The 14,241-nt window shown below is 45.2% G+C and overlaps 1 protein-coding gene across 2 annotated transcripts in view; it reads right to left on the bottom strand.

Annotated features, from left to right (window-relative positions):
• Positions 1 to 3,992: 3,992 nt before the first annotated feature.
• The window catches only part of IGF2BP3 (insulin like growth factor 2 mRNA binding protein 3), a 167,596-nt gene continuing 157,347 nt past the window's right edge, over positions 3,993 to 14,241 (bottom strand). For both annotated transcript variants that reach the window (XM_073333722.2, XM_073333723.2), the window contains 3 exons: positions 9,553 to 9,684; positions 8,234 to 8,347; positions 3,993 to 6,539 (listed from right to left, as the gene is read on the bottom strand). In XM_073333722.2, the coding sequence (XP_073189823.1) occupies positions 6,438 to 6,539; positions 8,234 to 8,347; positions 9,553 to 9,684 (348 nt within the window). In that variant the 3' untranslated portion in view covers positions 3,993 to 6,437. The remainder of the gene's footprint in view (positions 6,540 to 8,233; positions 8,348 to 9,552; positions 9,685 to 14,241) is intronic.

Raw genomic sequence — 14,241 nt, 5'->3', positions numbered from 1 at the left:
GTAACAATTAATTGAGGCTCACTCATGCTCAGAATTGAAGACACGTTCTATCATACTGTGATACTATGTTTTCTGGATGCCTGCTGGTGCTTTTCAAAGCACCCAGTCCAAAGAGAATTCCAGGTTACTTATTGAGTTTCCCTTTCAATATTTTGCCAATAAAATCTGCTCTTATGTGAAACAAATTGAAGTAGAAACTTACTCTATCAGGCATCCCCAGCTTTAGGCAAAACACACAAAAGGGTGAGCGAAGAGTCCTCTGACAGGTACTGTACCAAACTACATTGAAATCTTGAGTACTAGTACAAAGACAGCCACAGCTAGCTCTTAGCTCCAAACAGTACCACAAAGCTGCTCCTGCAGGCATACAAGTAGAAATCACACAACGTCTAGTTGCATCCAAAAATTATGTAACTGTTGGGCTACACTGTAGCTATGAAGCCAATGCAATTTTGGAATGTATCCAGGTACTCCGTCACCTACCTTGGAGGTGATCGTGCAGCACTAGCCCCACATGTCCTTGTCCTATGAATGGGACAGTTCTACCACCAACATAGCAGACAACTCAGACAAAACTAGTTATCGATCAAATCAAAAATCAGCCCTAAAAGCCATGAACGCAGGAGCTAATGATTAATGAACGCTAGGCCCAAGAAGAAGTTTAACCTGAGAGACTAGCACAGTAACTCAGGGGTGGGCAAACTTTTTGGCCTGAGTTTGGGGTGGGGAAATTGCTTGCAGAGCCAGGGCAGGGAATTGGAGTGCAGGAGGGGTTCAGGCCCTGGCCCGGCACTGCTTACCTACAGCAGATCCGGGGTGGCTGCAGTGTGCAGGGGCACCACGTCCCTGTACGGCCCCTGGGGAGCACAGAGGGCTCCACACAGTGGTGAGCTGGAGCCAGTTGTTAAATTTAGAAGCCCTTTTAGAACCGGTTGTTCCGCAAGGGACAACCGGTTCTAAAAGGGCTTCTAAATTTAACTGGCCAAAAGTGGCACCATAGGCACCGACTCCACGGGAGCTCCAACCCTGGAGCACCCAAGGGGAAAATTTGGTGGGTGCAGAGCACCCACCAGCAGCTCCCCGGCCTCAGCTCACCTCCGCTCTGCCTCCTCCTCCCCTGAACGCGCCGCCCCGCTCTGTTTCTCTTCCCCCCCCCCCCCCCGCTTCCCCTGAATCAGCTGTTCGCGCCAGAAGCCGGGGCAGGCTGAGAAGCAAGTGGCAGCTTCCCGTTCAGGCCCAGGGAGGCAGAGGTGAGCTGGGGCAGGAGGCACAAGGAGAGCTGCCCACACAACAGCAGGTAACCCGGGGGGAGGGGGGGGAGAGCACAGGGGAACCGCTCCCTGCCCCAGCTCACCTCCGCCACCCTCAGCCTGAGCGGGAAGCCGTGGCCTGCCCTCCCCAGCTTCCTGCCTAACAGCTGATTTGTGGGAAGCCGGGGGGGCACAGAGAAGTAGAGCAGGGCGGTGGGTTCAGGGGAGGAGGCGGAGCGGAAGTGAGTTGGGGCCGGGCGCAGGGAGCTGCCTGTGGGTGCTCTGCACCCACCAAATTTTCCCCATGGGTGCTCCAGCCGTGGAGCACCCAGGGAGTCAGCACCTAAGGCGCCACTTTTGATGTGATCAGTGGGGGAGCGGCCGCTCTCCCTGCTGCCCCCCCAGCTACGCTCCCCCACCTCTAGGAGCCAGAGGGACCTGCCGGATGCTTCCTGGGAGCTGCCCCAGGTAAGCACCGCCGGGACTCCCCACCTCACCCTCCGGCAGGTGCCTCTGGCTCTTAGGGGTGGGGTGGGCACCCACTATGGTGGCCCACGAGACCCTCTTGCCCGGTTCTGGGGGAAGTCAGGGGACAGGGGTGGATGGGGCAGGGATCCTGGGGGGGGATGTCAAGGAACACGGGGGGGGTTGGATGGAGCAGGAGTCCCGGGGAGCAGGGGTGGGCAATGACCCCCTCACGGGGTGAGGAGGGAACCCATTGTTAAGATTTTGGCAGCTCATCACCGGCTCCACGTGTTTTCCTTCACCTGTGGATACCTCCCCCGAAGCTCCCATTGGCCGCGGTAACATGTTCCTGGCCAACGGGAGCTGTGGGGAAGGTACCCACAGGCAAGAGCAGTGTGTGAAGCTCTCTGCTCCCCCTCCCCCACCGGCTGCAGGGATATGGTGTGGCCGTTTCCCAGAGTGGCGTGGCGCCTGTGGGCCGGATCCAGCCAGTGGGCTGTAGTTTGCCCAGCCCTGCAATAACTGTTCATAGAAATGCTAATCAAGATGCCTTTGGCAGGATTTTCTGTAACATGATGAAAAGTCTGTACGGTTCCCTAATAAGCCACTGAAGCAAGAAATATTCCAGTTGATGACAAGACTGGTACACAAATTGAGCAGACGTTACAATGAAATATGTTAGTAGCAAAACGTATTGCAGATTGCTTTTTTGGTGTGCCTCAAATTACAAGGTATCTGCCTGTGCTGATCTACACTCTTTTAGACAGATTTGTCTTTATGGCTACTTTAACACTGTTAGGCTTCGAACCCTTCCAAGATTCACACATGAAATTTTACACTTGTAGCACTAGATTAGTAGTAAGGAGTGGAAGTGACTAAGTATTAACCCACTGACTATGTATTAAAAAAAGTTCTTGAAGGACACTTGTTTTCATTGTCTTCTGTCCATTGTAAATGGTTTGAAAAGCCGTAGCTTGTTAAACAGTAAAACCTTCCCTAAAGATTCATCAAATCATGTCCTGGCGTCTTTGGCGGTTACATATACAGAAATCAGAGTAGCAGCTGTGTTAGTCTGTATTCGCAAAAAGAAAAGGAGGACTTGTGGCACCTTAGAGACTAACCAATTTAGACTAACTCACGAAAGCTTATGCTCAAATAAATTGGTTAGTCTCTAAGGTGCCACAAGTCCTCCTGTTCTTTTTGCATGTACAGAAATAACGCTGCCTCTGAGACCAAAGACACAAAATTCCATAACTTAAATGAGGAAGGCTTTACTTTGTCATGGGGCTTTGGACAGGAATTCCGAGGAGTTTAGAAGAGTACAGACTTAAAAATTACCAGTAATAAAACCCATGACAGTGTGAAAGATACCAGGAATTAACCATTTTCTGGGTATTCCAATTAATGGTGGGTGCTATTATACAAGGGGGAAAGTTTGGGAATCTTTCCTCCAACTAATAAGATGTTTGAGGAAAATAAATCTTGCTAAGCAGTTCTAGATTTTGCTTTGCAATACATCTTTAAAGATACAGAATGTAAAACTGCTTTATTTTCGCGCTCTCTCTCACGCACACATACACGAATCACTTCACTTTTCAATTCTCCATTAACATTACCAGCAATTAAGCCTAAACATCAAGAGTAGATCCCACCTCACTGAAGTTGGGGGGAAGGAATGAGATACAGATTGCCACTTTTTGCACACTAGCATCACAGATTCCATCTGCCCTCCAAATTTCAGGGAAGTGCTATTTGTGTGTCTTATCTGTAATAAGCAGAAGACGAGAACAAATGGCAGCAAAAAATAAAATGTCTGTAACTCCAAGTGAACAATCTAGATCTCTTTCCTAAGGGCTGTTATATATTCCTTGGCATTCATATGCTTGGTTGTGACTGGCAGGCACAGAGCCTTTCGAAAAAGATCTAGGCAACCTAGAACAAAATCCCTCACAATAAAAATGAAGCCATTAATTGCAAAGTGTACTGTGGGCAGCATAATATTGATGGAGGGGAGGGGAGAAGAAAAAGTTATAAACCACAGAGATGAATGCTGGTGTTCGGCCAGGTGAAAAGTCTGACTGCATCAGACTGTTGCTGGCTACCCTAAAGATTGTGGAATACCTGTGGACTGCTGAAGAGTTCCCTATATAAATACTATTAATAAAAAAGACGAATTGAAAGAAAGCCATAAAAAACCCTGGTCATTAGAGCAAACATGCCTGCACTAGTCGTATCACATCTTTAGTTTAAAAACAAAAAAAACCACAGAACTATATCTGATGATAGGAGTTAAACTCTTTATTCCATTCAGAGGCATCTGGCAAGTGGAGCTGCGTTGGGGGGCACATTACAGATGAAAAAATGATCCATACTTTGCGGATATTGAAATAATTTACAGTATTTACTTTCTAGCTATTCCCAAATACTCCAAATTACCAAATCTCAATTGAAAATAAGAACATGATTTACCACACTAAGTATAGAAATTTAAGAGAGATGACAGTATTTAAATCAGCAAATGTAAATGCATTGCCTATTTGTAAATAACTTTTATGGAAAATAATAAAGTCAAATCCTTCTCAAATGTTAAGAAAGGAAAATTGGACTTAGACTTAAGCCTCAACAAAAATTAAAATGCTATGACTTTTTATACTTCAGTAATTTCAAATTCATTGCAAGAAAAAATTCTCCTAAAGACTAGATGGTCACTGTCAAAAAAGGAAAAAAAAACCCTCATTTTTCTCTGCTAAAACTACAACATAAGTTTGTGGTTTTTAAACCAATTAGTAAAGAAGAGATGCAGGAAAAACACTTCAGACCATTTTCAAAATTATCTAATCTGTACAACAATGATCTTTGGGAAAATTATCTATGCTATGTGAAATGCCTCTATTTCAATATGAATCTAAGAGGTAGATCAACAAAATGATGAAAGGTTTTTGCTAGTTGTGCCCCTCAAATCAGTGCAGCATGGTGATTCTGATCATCTCATGCACAAAAACATCACACACAAAAAAAGGTTCGGAGGTAATAGCATGGCTCTGTAGACCACACACATACAGGCGCACACGCGCACACACACAGCAGTCTTTATGCACCATGTGTTGCCACATCTTTAAAACTGAGGTAGACTGAAGTTTATTGTAGAAACTTGAATGTGTTATATTACCACAATCATTATTCAAATTACATTCTGAAATTAAAAAATTTGGTAGCTTTCCTGTTATCCCTGCCTTTTGACAATTTCGTCTCTTCCTTTAATGGTTGGTTGCAGAATGTGCATAAATCCTGCTGCATCTATATAAGCCAGACTAGAGGTTGTTTTATATCGTTTAAAACCTTCCAAAGTGGCTTAGTGTGGCCCATAACAGCGGCTGGATATGTAAACTTAGCCTTTCCTTATCTTTAAACACGATCAAACAGTGTTTGACCTTCCCCCATCGTGGTAACTGAAAGCAGGATGATGCGACCTGCAGGAAGCAGAGACCATACAGCCTTGAAACTACTCCAGCAGATCAAGTGTTCTATCAAACTGAAGATGAAGCTTGCTCTTTGAACAGAATGGCAAAGTCCAAATGGGCTGCAAATGTTTACATGTAGCATTATTAGGTAGTGATGGTCAAAGGCACAAAGGGTTCATGCATTCAATCAAAGTAGCACAAAAATAATAAAAAAATTCAGTCTCCTAATTTTTCCCTCAACCCCAGCCTCTTGCCATCACTTCCTTGTTCTGTTCCCAAAAAAGTACCGTCAAACTTTTTCATCCCATCTTAAAAGAAAAATAAACGGCATTGCTGCTATCAGAATGTTGGCATCATTCGCTATGTTTTGAACATTCACTGAATTTTTTTTTTTAAACAAATGATGGTGTTGAAACGCTCAGAAAATCTGAGGTTAGACTTTTTTTTTTTCCTCCATCTTACTCCCATCAGCCAGCAGCTAGAAGTATCCTACTATAGCCCCACCCCCACCCCCACTAATTCTGTAGTACTCCTGGCTGGTGGCTGATCAAATTTTAATTTTTTTTTAAAAAAATAAAATGCTCAAGAACTATTAGCTTTATAAAGTATACAAAAAAAAGCGCAAAAAGGAACAATTTCTCATTGAGGTACTAAATGCCTGAGGTAGTTTAGTAAAATGCATATTTATCTTTTTATGCCCTGGCCAACACCATTCAACACTTCCCTTAGGTTATTCATGGCAGTGTTATGTAAAAATGCAACCAAATTTTTAAAAAAATGCCACTTGTTTAACATGGGGACTAACACTTAAACTCTTGTCAATACCCTTGCGCTAACCCTACCCCAGCCCCAATCCCACCCTCCAATTGTGTTTCTTCTTTTACAACTGGGCCTATAAGAGCAATGCCTTTTCTTTTTTTTTAAACCAGTGAACTCAGAAGAGAAAGCTTCATTAAACCAAGTTCTAAAATTGCTGGGGAATAATAAGAACAATAAAAAAGACTAACAAGTTTATGTTAAATTGTGAGAATAGAACAAAAGGGAAGTGAAGGGGTCCTTATTTTAAAGCTGGGTTTCAAAAGTTTGAGAGAGCCTAAAGAATACATTCTCAGAGACAGCGTTCAATGGTTGCCTGGTCCTCAAACAGGTGACTGGCTTGGTGAAGCTTCTGCATACAACTCCAACAGGTGTTCAAAACCTGTCTGTTACACAGTCTGTCTTTGGTCTGGCATCTGTCTCTGATGGGCCATTCCCTAAACCTTTATTTTCGTCTTGGCTGAGGCTGTCCGCTTTGCGCTGTTTTTTGCTGTTGCTGCTGCCTTCTTACCTGAGCCAGTATTTCCTGAATTTTCCTCTGGGCAAGCTGCAGGATATAAACAAAAAGATGTTGCTGTGCTGCAACGGTTCCTTGTTATATTACACTTGGTCATTTCACTGTTACTTTTGCCCTTTTCTTCCACCTGCCATGATTTGTTTGTCGTATTTACCCGTTGTCCCTCATCATACAGACAGAACCCTGCAAATCCGCGGATATCCATGGGCCATTTTTGCAGCTCGTGGCTTGGATGCGGATACACATTTTGTATCCATGCAGGGCTCTCGCGATCTCCGCACAGAAAACAGGGTGATGATGTAATGGACAGGAAGGGGACGAGGCAGACGCTCTGGCCCCAACCGCAGAAGGTGTGAGGGGCCTGGGAGGTGGAGGCGGGAATGGAACTCTGACTGCAGCATACACACACCTGAACGGAGCGGCTATCTCCCGGCCCTCAGGCTCCAGCTTGGCTTTCTGAATCATGCAGAAGCGGGCTGCAATATGTGGCAATAGCCTGCTAGGCATTCTGGGAGTTGTAGTCCCCAGCTTGCTCAGACAGAGGAGGTAAACCATAACTCCCAGATGGGAGCACGACCATGTGCTCTTGCGCAGTGAGCCAAGTGCCATTTTGAAAGAGGTGTCTTTGTACTTTGAACTAGTGGGTGGCAAATGTGGGCGCTGTGAGGAGAGAAGTTGTTGCTGCTGTCTGTCCCGGCCGGGTCTGCGTGTGTTAGAGCCACCTGGGCTGTGTAGGGCTGAGCGGGCGGCGCTGCACACAAGGACCCAGGATTGTAGCCTCCCTGCCCGAAGAGGGGAAGGAGGGTGCAGCGGGTGACAGAGCAGGTGGTCTCTGGGGAGAAGCAGGGGACGGTGGGGAGTTGGGGGCTTGGCACAGCCCTGCGTCACTGGTGTGCAGTGACCTGTGCAGCTGTTATTAGAGCCATGCAAAGCTGCGGATATCCACAGAGCATTTTTGCGGATACAGATTTTGTATTCATGCAGGGCTCTACATATGGACTGGAAACTGTCTGGGCAATAATCTCTCTCTCTCTCTCTTTTTTTTTTTTTTTTTAGTTATTATTGCCTTGTGTAAACTGCCTAGCACCAGGGGGCCCTGATGGGGACCCCTAGATGCTACCGTAATACAAACATAGAAAGAAAAACCACATTGAAGGAAGTATACAAAGTTTATCAAAATGTTATTCAAAAATTAGCACTTGGGGAAATTAGAAAAATGACAAACATAGGCCTTGATTAGCACTCCCCCCGTAGCTAAAGCCCCAAGTCCCAGCACCCACTGGGAGGCTGAAGATGGGAACAGAGCCATAGGGTTGAAGCCCCAAGCGTAGCTGAAACTGGGAGCGGAGCCGGGCTGAAGCCATAAGCCTCAGCACTCACTCCAGATCTAAAGCCCTGAGCCCTGGTGCTCCCGAGGGTCAGAAGCCCTCAGCTCCCCACTCCTGGCTGAAGCCCTGAGCCCCAGCGCTAAAGCACCAAGGCAGTGAAGTATTTGCTCCCCACTTTTTTGCGTGTGTTTCTCCTGCTGCCTGATTACTTCTGGTTCCAGAAGGCAACCGGTGGATCAGTAAATCCTGAACTCTGGTGTTCGTATCTTTGAGGTTCTACTGTAGTAGCAACTATTCCTTGGGGGATCTGTGTGGTGTGTGTAAACCTAAGATTCACAGATACGTTTAGAGTTCACTCCAACTCAATAACTACTCCCATCACCGTAACCTGCTTACCTGGCATGCATAGAAATGGCCAGTTATTTTCACAACAACCTGATCATTTTCATCAGGTGTCTGGTCACGAGGGACAACAACTTCTGCACTTGTCAAATTCTGAAGCTCATTTACCTGTAAATTAAAAAAAAAAAAAAAATCAGCAAAATGCAGCCATCTTTAATTCATGAGAATTTTTTTAAAATACTTGGCTATCTGAATGTGCAAATAATGGCAAGGTAAACTCCTTCAAATGCTCTATGATGACTAAGTGAATTGCTCTAACCATTTACTGTATTAAAGATGACATCATGGGTTTAATGGAGGGTGCTCAATCCACGGTGCATAGACCTGTGAACATCACAACAGAGCAAAATGCGCACATTAAGCTACAGACAGCTGCAGACCCATCACCCTAGAAAGTTTCTACTGCATACGCACCATCTTCAAGGCCAGCTCTCTTGTATGTTTGTTCCCATGGGGATTTCTAAAGAAGGGCTAAAATCCTGACAATCCTCAACTCCCTTTGGGTCTGATGGGATGGTAGCAGTGCAGTACAAGTCACCTGCCTCTTAGTAGGTGGGGTGTAGGCCTCATTATGCCACAGGATGGATCCATGCCACAGGATGGATCCATGCTGGTGAAAATTGTGCAGTTTCTTTCCAGAAGGTCAAATTAGATCACAGTGGTCCCTACTGGACTTAAAAATCTATGGAAGACTCAAGGATATTCAGTACCTCACAGAATTAATTTTTATGCAGTGGCAGCAGGTCAAAGTAAAGTAGTACCATTCCTAGAACAGGGTGAAATTCTGCACTCCACAGTCAGTGGACATCTCAACGGCGAAAGCAAATTTTCTATTTGTGCTTCACACAGGAAAACTTTGCCCAGCAATGTTTTCATTTTCCATCCGCTTGATACATACTGGGTACGATCCTGTAAACCCTTACTCAAGCAACTGATCCTATTGAAGTCAATAGAGTTACTGGAACGAGAAAGACTTTACAGAATCTGATCTCTAATTAGGAATCTATTATTCTGAATGGAAGAACCACTGTATTTCCATTTTAAGCCCTGCAACTGACAAGCAGATCCATGCAGGTGCAGTGGTTCACCTGTGGTTTTTTAAAGAGGCAATTCTATTAAATTGACCCAACTTGAATTGCAGGCTGCAGAAAGGAAAAACCCAAAGAATGAAATAAGTTTAAATAGCATACAGGCTTGAAATTAACATGCAAAGAGTTAAAATGTGAATTAGCTAAAGAGAAGATTCTACACTTTGAATGTCCTTCAGGTAGATTTCTTGTGTCCCATTATTTAGGTTTTGCTCAAGTACTTGCCGTTTTGCCTCCTTTACCAATAACTCTACCAGCAGCATAGGATGGCACTTTTATATGAGCCTCAAGTTTCACTTCTTCTTTAGGACCAAAGAAATTTTCTTCTTTAAGTTTTCCATAGATTCTCCCTTGAGCCTGCAAAAGTAATTAATATTTTTAAAGGGACAGCATCATTCTGAAATCAAGTCACCTTTTAAAAAGCAAACTAAAACCCACCCAAAGGGAAACTGACTATGTACAAATGCGCAAATCTACTATGTACAAATGCAAAAGATTTTTTCTTATCAAAGTAGTTGGTAATTTATTTTTAAATGAATGGAGTGTTCAGATTCCTAACTAGAAGATACCACAGTTAAACCCTGAAAGAAGGCTTGACAAGCAATCAATGAATATCAAGTAATGGCATAACAATGAACAACCTCCTACTGTTTTCCAGTAAAATAATCCAGCCATTTGAATTATGGTTAGAATGTCTCTCTCTAGAGGTAAAGCTGCAGTAAAGAATCAAAGGGGGAAGACAACCGTGTGCCAGATGTTATGTTTTTATTATCACCAGGGTGAACATAAAGGAGTTTACTGGTTTACGCAGTAGAAGTTTCTGAAATTCATCCTCCAGAGGACGGTGAATTCAAAGCAAAACCACATGACAAAGACTTAATTTACACCAGGTTTTACGCCTTTACATTTAATTACCAAGTAATTAAATGCAATGTATATTACTTTAGGTTAGCTCTGATTTTTCATGTGGGAGATTAAGTCTCTCAGTATAGAGATGAGTGGCACCTTGGAAGTTGTGTCACTTTAACCAACATGCATCACCCTATTGCAGTACTGGATACGTAGTAGTGGTGGGCAATAAGACAATAAAGCAGGAGGGTTTGCCCATTACAGGTGGAAAGCTGAATCTCTTACCTTTCCAATTTTCTCTGAGTTGATATATACTAATTCTAGTGGCTTGTCAAGCAACTATTTCTTTGTTCCCTGTCATTCACAGGCAATCTTGAGAAATATTAGATTACTCTTCCACACCATATGCCTTTCAACATCAGGTTGACGTTTCCCATGCTGTATCACAAAATGAGTCCAATGGGACAGTGGTGGAAAGGATCTCCAAGAGATGTATATTAAAGGTCATAGAGACTTTCCATTTACCACATTACCTCCCTCCCCTTTCTCAATCACATCAGTACACAGCAGGACTAGAACACAAAAAGTGATGGGTAGGAAAGAAATCAGGGCAGGGTTTTTTTATGTTGTTTCTACTACCCCAACATCTTAAAATGTGCCAAATAAAACCTTCTGTTCTTTTAAAACTTCAGAGACACAAAATTACGAGTCAAGTAAACTTCTCCATTGTCCATTTCCCATGAAGGTTTGTTCTACAACAGGGGAAGATAAACTTCATGAATTTGCTTTGTGCTTTAGACCACTGGTTCTCAACCGGCGGTATACATAGATTCATCTAGATATTTGTCTAATTTTACAACAGGCTACATAAAAAGCACTAGTGAAGTCAGTACAAACTAAAATGTCACACAATGATTTGTTTATACTGCTCTATACACTGAAATGTAAGTGCAATATTTATAGTCTTATCGATTTATGTTTATAATTAAATGGTAAAAGTGAGTTAGTAAGCAATTTTTCAGTAATAGTGTGCTGTGACACTTCTGTATTTTTGTGTCTGATTTTTTTAAGCAAGTAGTTTTAAAGTGAGGTGAAACTTTGGGGTATTCAAGACAAATCTGACTCCTGAAAGGGGTACAGTAGTAGGGAAAGATTGAGAGGCATTGCTTTAGACTTCAATTACATTCTTTCATAACAGAGCCAAAAAGCCAGGAATCTGAAGTTACCGTATCATCCTAATTTGAAAGCAGCTCATAGCTGGATAAATCCAGGACCTGTCTTCAAGATCTTAACATACAAGACTATTTAAACCCTTGTCAAACAAATTATCTAAAGAAAAAGATGTGGACTAGATTTGTCTTTGTAGGAAGAACTACCTGAGTGGAAAGACATTTAGTCTCAAACTCACAAGCACACATCAGAAGGCATGGAACTTGAGGCCCTACCGTAGAAATCATTCAGTCTCGCTCTTCTGCTTGAGATTTTTCAAAGCAGTGTAAGGCATTTAAGGAAGATGTTTGACTAAATCCCCTGCACTGCTTTGAAGAAAATCTTAAGCCACTGTCACTATTACCGCCGCTTCCAGCAACTCATTTTAAAAAAAAACCAACCCAACAACTATCCATTTTTACATCGCAACTGCATACGTAAGACAACTTCAATGTAATTAACTTACTTGCACACATCAGTAATTGACATAAAACGCATGTCTAATACAATGTGTACATGCACGTTACATTATGGTAGAATATATAGAGCAGTATAAACAAGTCATTGCCGGTATGAAATTTTACTCTGTACGGGCTTCACTAGTGCTTTTTATGTAGCCTGGTGTAAAACTAGCAAATATCTAGATGAGTTGAGGTATGCCCTTGGAAGACCTCTGCGTACCCCCAGGGTAGGCATACCCCCAGGGTTGAGAACCACTGGTTTCAGGCATGTCTGCACATACAGTGCTGCAGCTGAACCAATGCAACTGCACTGCTACAGCACGTCTGGTGAGAGCTCTCCCACTGGCACAATAAAGCCACCTCTGCAAACAGCAGAAGCCATGTCAGAGGGAGACGCTCTCCTGCTGACATAGCACTGTGCACATGAGAACTTATGTTGGTGTAACTTAGGTCACTCGGGGTGGCTTATTCACACCCCTGAGCGACAAAAGTTATGCCGACGTAAGCTGTAGTGTAGATATAGCCTTAGAGCCTCTAAAGAAAGAAAATGCAGATTCTGGATCTATCGGTGGTACCAACAGTTTTGTCAGAGAGAAACCATGGCTGGGTGATATAATGGGGGACAGACTCCTCCCATTAGCTGCATCTCCTGGTGGAGTCAAGACCTTCCTTAGGAAGGACCTGATGACAATGGAGATTGGGGATCAGGGAGATCAAAAATGTCATCAGGTGTAATGTAAGTGTCTGCTCTCCCTGGAGTGCAAGGGGTCCTGTCCGCCCAAACCAATGGAGCGGTAGTGTTTACAGTTTAGTTTGCACCACAGTCAGGCAAGGCAGAGGCGATACTATCACTGGTTGAGGCTCCCAATGGTTGCCTTTTGTCAGTACCATCAGTTCCTGGTGTTTAAGCTTAGTTGCTACCGGACACACAGTTGCTACTAGATTGTGGTCTGGTACCAACCGAGCCCTGGATTTGTGGACTGTCTTGTCATGACTCAGACTTGGGACATTCTAAGTCAGGAGTGGGCAAACTTTTCGGCCTGAGGGCCACATCAGGGTATAGAAATTGTATGGTGGGCCACGAATGCCCACAAAACTGGGGGGAAGGGCTCTGGCTGGGGGTGAGGGCTGTGGGGTGAGGCCAGAAATGAGGAGTTCAGGGTGAAGGAGGGGGCTCTGGGTTGGGAGAGAGGAGAGGTGAGGGCTCTGGGGTGGATCTGGGGACACGGGTTTTGGGGTGCAGCAGGGGGCCCCAGGCTGGGACCAATGGGTTCAAAGAGTGGGAGGGGGATCAGGGCAGGTGGTTGGGGTATGGGGGAGAGGTGTGAGGGCTCCAGCTGGAGGTGCGGGCCGGGGATGAGGGGTTTGGGGTACAAGAGGGGGCTCTGGCTGGGATCGAGGGGTTCAGAGGGTAGGAGGTGGATCAAGGCTGTGGCAGGGGATTGGGGCACTGGGGGGGCTCAGGGGTGCAGCACTTACCGCAAGTGGCTCCTGGATGCATGTCCCCCCTCCAGCTCCGAGGCGTGGCCAGGCAGCTCTGAGCGCTGCCCCGTCCGCGGGCGCCACACCTGCAGCTCTCATTGGCCAGGAACCACGGCCAATGGGAGCTAAGGGGGCAGTGCTTGCGGACAGGGCAGTGCACAGAGCCGCCTGGCCATGCCTCTGTGTACTATGTAGGAGTCAGAGGGGGGTCATGCTGGCTGCTTCCTGAGAGTCACGAGGAGTGGGGCAAGCCCCCGACCCCGCTCCCCGGCTGGAGTGGGGCAAACCCCTGACCCTGCTTCCTGGCGGGAGCTGGGGGATGGATTAAATGGTCTGATGGGCCAGATGTGGCCCACCGGCCGTAGTTTGTCCACCCCGTTCTAAGTCTGAGCAGGAAGACTTGCTTGACTCGGGCAGAGCTGTATCCGACTTCTCTGAAGTGGACTTAGAGAAGGATCTGCTCTCGTGTTTATAAGAACACTCCCTGCTTTCCTGACAAGACCCAAACAGCGGATCTGTGGGAGTAGATTCCCTAGCTGCTAAGTCAGACCTCGTGGCAGAAGGTGCACTCCTTGCTGAGCCAGGCTGACATACGGGGGCTCCCCTGGCCTGGGTCTGACTACAGCCTCATTGTTTTCTCCATTAGGTACTTCTGAAGATGAAGTTTCAGACCCTCACAAGTATGACTGGGGAAAGAGTGGCAGACACTGCTGCTTGCCATGAGGTGAGCCTCCCGGAGGCAATATTGATGGTTGTCGTGGACTGAGAAGGAGCACAGGCAAGCAGCAAAGATTTTGAAGCCCAGCGTTCTGGGCATAGTCCAGTACTTGTAATTGGAGGGGAGAATGGGGCAGAGTTCCCTAGTACAGGGAATCTATGTAATTATAAAACAAACTATAGAATAAAATTCTAA

This window comes from Lepidochelys kempii, chromosome 2 (genome assembly GCF_965140285.1).
Source record: "Lepidochelys kempii isolate rLepKem1 chromosome 2, rLepKem1.hap1, whole genome shotgun sequence".
Lineage (NCBI taxonomy): Eukaryota > Metazoa > Chordata > Testudines > Cheloniidae > Lepidochelys > Lepidochelys kempii.
This window is presented reverse-complemented; position numbering and strand designations above follow the sequence as displayed.